This window comes from Poecilia formosa, unplaced genomic scaffold, assembly GCF_000485575.1.
Source record: "Poecilia formosa unplaced genomic scaffold, Poecilia_formosa-5.1.2 Scaffold42, whole genome shotgun sequence".
Lineage (NCBI taxonomy): Eukaryota > Metazoa > Chordata > Actinopteri > Cyprinodontiformes > Poeciliidae > Poecilia > Poecilia formosa.
In genome coordinates, this window is record NW_006799981.1 from 1,256,413 (window position 1) to 1,262,412 (window position 6,000).

Below are 6,000 nucleotides of genomic sequence, written 5' to 3' on the forward strand. Positions count from 1 at the left end.
GAGATGTGGTGCCTTCAGACTTTGAGCTCCAGCTGTTTCCACTTTTCTTAAGTCTCATACCACTACAGAAATAGTAAACTCAATAAGACGGATTCATGAAATTCAACTGAAAAAGGGGAAACTTGAATTTGTGTGTCAAATGTAGTAAGAGAAAGAAACCAAAGATGTCATGTTTGGTTTATTTCTAAAATGATGAGGCTTCAGCTTCATCCTATAGATTTGTCAGGGAACAGAGGAAAAAGTTAAAACTAGGACTAAGACGGCGCCCAGTAAAGCTGTTCTTGTGTCCCCTTTGAGAATCATTAACCCCGACCAAAAGACAGAATTAGCACTAATCTCAGCGTTGGACAGTGTTATTCTGAGCCCATGGCGAGCTGAGCTAACTCTATAACAGTGTTTAAGTCACCGATTAACAACAACGGTTCAACAGGGTGAGTTCAGGTCAAAATAGGGCTGCCTGATTAGTAAAGTGAGCCTGCATTATGCATGTGCCAGAATGCCAAAGGCGTTCCACCCATGTGGATTACAATGATTACATATTGAAGTCTGAATGGCATCTTAATTAGTTAAGAGACCTCATTTAACCTTATTATAGAAGCTACTTCGTAGTCCATACAATTATAGAAAATATATGACTGCTACATGAATAGTCAGTATCTACTATTGGCACTTCAGCTACACATTTTCACACAACTCCCACAGTTTTATTTATATTAAAAAAAATCCAAGCTGTTTCATTTCTTGAACTGTAGAGAGACCACATGTTCATCCATCATCAGGGATATTAGGTTTCTCAAAGCTGAGTTAAGGCTGAGACAATCTTGCAAGCAACATCAAATGAACACATAAAAAATTGAATATTAGTTACTCAAATCAGTACATTTCCTGTTACAAAATGTTTTTTTTTCCTTTACCTTTACAGGTGAAACACTTCAGGTGAAAGTGTTTGTTCTGCACCCGGAGGACCTCGCCCTTACATGGCTCCCCGCACTTGTAGCACTGAATCAGGGGCTTCTCGCTGGAGTGGTTGTGTGTGTCCTGAGTATGAGACACTGCAGGAGATGGAAAAATAAGCGTTACTACTGGCTCTGTTAATGTGACCTTGTTCATCTGAGAAGGAACTGAATCCAACTTCTCAGAGCCTGTCAGAGTAAAAAAAAAAAAAAGAAAAGTGAGTGGGACAGAGCAACTCTGGGTTTTTGGCCAGACAGACTCTCTAGAGAGAATCCAAATATAGAGTGTCTTGATCAGCGGAGGACGAGTCAAATTGCAAAGGAGAGCAAGGCTTTGGAAATGATGCTGTAAAAAGGTATTGATAAAGTCGTTTCCACTATTTAAATTAAAGTACTTTCACCCTCCAAGGAAAGCATCATATTTATGACCCATTACCGTTCATGATTAGCTTCCCATGTTTTTAAAGAGCAAGCATCTCATATAATTAAGAATAAAAAGGGGAAGAGTGCTGAGAGCAGAAACGAAGCTCAGCACAAAAAGTTTAAATAAGAGCAAATGCTGTAATTAAATGTGATTCTCAGTAAAACCTGCAACTTGTGACAGAAACATAGGCAGCATCAAGAAACCGGTTAACAAAACAGAAGATGACAACAGACAGAAAGCAAAGAAAACTGCAAGAAAAAAGCTGATTTTAATTTGAGAAAACCAGTGGGATTTGCTAACTGTTTTGGTGCTATTATATTCTTGCAAAGCAATGATTCATCTCTGTTTTACGTGTTCAAACTCATATAGAGCAAGTTCCATCCATCCATCAACTTCTTCTTTATCTGGGATCAGATTCCTGATCTGGAAATGTTTGGAAAATCTTTTAGAAATCTCAGAGGGAAGGTAAGGAGCTACACTCTCCCAGTGAATAAACCTAAATACTTCTGCTATGCTAACTGCACTAGCTGAAAATACAGCACTTTCAGACAGTTTTTATCAAATCCATAATCATGTTGTCTTTGTTTTAAAACGTCATAGAAACCCTGTTTCTCAGCAACTCCTCTCAAACTCATGCAGCATGACATCACATCTGCTCCTTACATAAATAATGAATGACCGCTCATGGCAGAAAAGCTAGAAAAAAACCTGTTCTTATATCTTCTTGTGTTTTTAAAAGAGAAAATCCAGATTTAAGATTCTTTACTTGGCATTTGTGCAATAAGAAAATAAGGCAAGGGTAAAAAGGAAATGAGAATAATCAAGAAAATAACTAAAATGAGAAAATAAAACACTGGTTTGCATTATACTTTGTTGTATTTATTAATACACTTTACTGATGATCTGAGAACAAAAAACTAATTTAGCAATCTGCAAGAATATAGATTACATTAGCAAGTCAAAGGTTTACAAAATCAGCTAATATGAAGCTTGTTTGATGCATCTCTGTTTTCATAATATGGAATTAAATAAGACGTTCCAGTACTGACATCATTCTAGTCTTTTTACACAGACTTGTTATTCCCAGATTGATTCATAGCAGCACCAGTAGCCTATTTTCAGTGGCATGTTAGCCTGTGGTCCCACCTCATAAAAAGTTTGGTGGTCCCTGACACAGACAGGCACTAATCCCCCTCTACAGTATGCGACTCCTGCTGCAGTGCCGCACTGCACAAAGCATATCAGTGGCTTGAAACCAGCAGATTATTTCATTTTCAAAGAAATAATAAGGGCAGCTTCTTTCACTCATCCCCTCTGCATATTTCAAAGCTAACAACACACCAACAGAGGCTTGCAACATGAAAACACACATCAAAGGATCTTTGCTCTTTCCGCTCTGCAATGAATCATTAGTCTGAAAAGCTAAAATAAGACACCAGTAAAAGGACAGAAATAGCGTCATGAACAATCGATGGTCTAACCAAAGGGAGACATTACCCTGGATCATTGATTTCCAGGCCTCGTCTCACCCTGAATCCCACTTTTGCAGCTGCAGTGGCTTTGGTTTGATTGCAGTGAAATAACTCACTGCTAAAAAGTTGTAAGTTAATTCTTGCAGGCAAAATTACAGTTGCGAAGAGTAATCTATTCATAATTAGGAATGAGAGCAGTTGTGAGCTAATGAAAAACGGAGAAAGAAGAAGACAAATCCTCAGGAGGGAGACGAGAAGGAAGGCGGGTTACAGTGGGGAGGACCTGTCTCCCTGGTGTCTCTGATGTGATTACACTCAGCAGGACAATGAGTCATCTCTGGGTGAACCAAACTGCTGTGACACTGAATCGAGTGTCTGCAGCTCTGTGTGTCACATCGCACCTCCGTGAACGAAGCACAGACCATCTGGGTGACTGCGCTGTGGAAAAATATCTAATCTAACCATTTATAGACCCAATCTACAGGTCACTTTCTTTACAATCAAACTTGAGCTTTTTTTTTCTTGTTTGTTTAAAGGGGACCTAGTATGCAAAATAAATATTTTGCATGTTTTTATTCTTTCAGATGGGTCTCAACTGCTTCTGAAAACACCCCCAAGCACTTAAAAAAACAATCCAAGTGTTTATTTGACCATAAGCTAATGTTTTCTTGTCTAGAAAACGAGATGTTAAGTCACAATCAACAGCCACTGTTACCTAGCAACCCCAGCAGAGCTCCTGCGCATTTTACTGCTGTACAATGGCTATTGGAAAAGACAAGCATTTTGCTTTTGTCTTACTACCCAGAAGCCACTTGCTCAAACTGCAAAAAACACAAAATCTTACCAGGTAATTTTTGTTTAGTTTCTAGTGCAAATATCTTAGTAAACTTGAAATAAGGCAAAACTATCTTAGAAGTAATTTTTCAGGAAGATATCAGAGCTTGTTTTAAGTAAATAATTCCTTAATATTGATGAAAAACGACTTGTTCCATTGGCAGATGTTCACTTAGAACAAGATGTTTTTCCCATGTTATAAGAAAAATAATCTGCCAATATAACTAGTACTTTTTCATCAATATCAAAAAATCAATTACTTAAAGCAAGTTCCTGTGTCTTCCAGAAAAGTCACTTATAAATTTGTTTTGTCTTATTTTAAATGTACTAAGATATTTGCACAGGAATCTAGATTTAAAAAAAATACTTGGTGCGAGTATGTGTTTTTGCAATGTATATTATTGTTGGTTGTACAGGAGGATCCACTTCTGCTTTTCAAGGATGCATGCTTGTATAATTACGCCTCTGTTTGCAGTTATTTTCATGTGTGAGTATAAATGTTGAGTCTGGCGGGTGTGGGGGGGGGGGCGTGGCCAGAAGCAGTTTATTTGAATTTGAAGTGACAAGAGGCCCTAAAACAGCTAATTCTGAAAGGAACTCAAAACAGGCAGAACTGACCAGACTATAATAATAATAATCAATTTAATTTGTACCGCACTTTTCATTAGAAAAATCTCAAAGTGCTACACAGTGCAACTAAAATCATAGATAAAATCAACATCATAAAAATCATGTGGAGGCAGAATAGGCTTGCTTAAATAAAAAATAATTTAAGCCTCTTTTGAAGTGAACCAGTGGTTGCAGAGCTCTCAAACAATCCGGGAGAGAGTTCCAGAGACGGGGGGCAGCCACAGCGAATGCCCGATCTCTCATGTTAGATAAATATTATTATCTAAGAATAATTTGATATATGTTTTGTGTCGTCCACAAACCTATCCTAACCTGTTCAAGGCAGCATGATAGGTCACATTTCAACTATATTTTTACCTCCTACTGGCACAAGAACAAAAAAGTTTTCAATTCCATTAATTTCTTGATTGCACACAATCAAGAAATTGAACTCCTTCATATGAATTCTTAAAAATTATTCATTCACAGTTTTGATCGACCGCTTAGTGTTATAAATGTCAAGCAGTTACGATTCAAACAGAAATATTTAATCCTTCCCACATGTATTATTGGTACAAAACAGAAAACGCTGAATGTCACGAAAGCACAGCATGAATAGCTGTAATTGGTATAATTGGATCAGCAAGTAACATCTTCTTCCTCTCTGAGTTTTCTTATTATTAAGCCTCAAACATGCTTGCCCAGTGCCTGTCCACTGAAGAAACTGGAGATTGAAGCAATGTCAAAATTTTTATTTACCTTTTAAAACAGTAAAAATAAATTGCAAACTCTTTCAATGGGTGTGCTGGTCATTTCACCCCTTCACCGTTTAATCTTTCTGGAGTTTTATACAGACAAAAAAGAGCATTGTGCCTCAAGACATTCTGTATTAACCACAAATCAATCAATTTACTCCTCTAACCAATAATATCGTGAACCTTTTACCAATTTGTCCATTTCATGTCAATACTCAAACCATTTAACCAAAAAAAAAACTATGAAAACCTCCTGCTAGTCTTTTGTTTGTTTTGGTTTTGCTAGATAAACTTATTTCTTTACAACTGAAATTGGTGCATGGCTAGAATTAAACATCTAGTCAAGGATGGCTCCTGTCATACCTGTAAAGTTTGGGTATCAAAGGACATAAACTCCAAAGGTTGCTGTCATTTATCAGTCATATATTCATATTTCCTTCCAGCAGACTGTGAGTATGATGTAAAAAATTACTTCAAACCACTGTTAAATCTGGTAGTAGACGTTCATTTGGTTAGTATGAAAAAATGTACAAAACGTCCTGCGGTAGATAATACAAAGGTACTAAAAAGGCTGAAACTGCAAAAGGACGATGAGGAACAGTTAAATTGGGGTTCATGCAACTTTGAGAACTGATTATTTTAAGTAATTTTCTAGAAAGTTCTCTAGTCCTGTCAAAGCAATTATGTGAAGAAGAGGGCTGAAGAGGACAAGTGGGTTGGTTAGGTATCTAGCTAAATAGCTGTCTCGCTTTCTTTTAGCACTAATTATGCCAAAACATTTGACATTATTGTAATTACACACAAGAAAACATATAACTGTCTGTAAGTCAGACTCATTTCCCTTCTCTTTCTAGCTTTGGTCTTATGAATCAAGCAAAAAGATGTCCGTTTTCCCTCTAATAGTTGGGTAATTGACTGTTTCTTCTACCATGTCACTCACTGAATGCCATTTA

General features: G+C 37.1%; 1 protein-coding gene across 21 annotated transcripts in view; it reads right to left on the reverse strand.

Annotated features, from left to right (window-relative positions):
* The window catches only part of ablim1a (actin binding LIM protein 1a), a 60,046-nt gene that overhangs the window by 23,172 nt on the left and 30,874 nt on the right, over nt 1-6,000 (reverse strand). For all 21 annotated transcript variants that reach the window (XR_001662032.1, XR_001662033.1, XM_016671159.1 and 18 more), the window contains exon 2: nt 915-1,052. Coding sequence is in view for 19 of the 21 variants with exons in the window: in XM_016671159.1 (XP_016526645.1) it covers nt 915-1,052 (138 nt within the window). In the remaining 2 variants the exon portion in view is untranslated. The remainder of the gene's footprint in view (nt 1-914; nt 1,053-6,000) is intronic.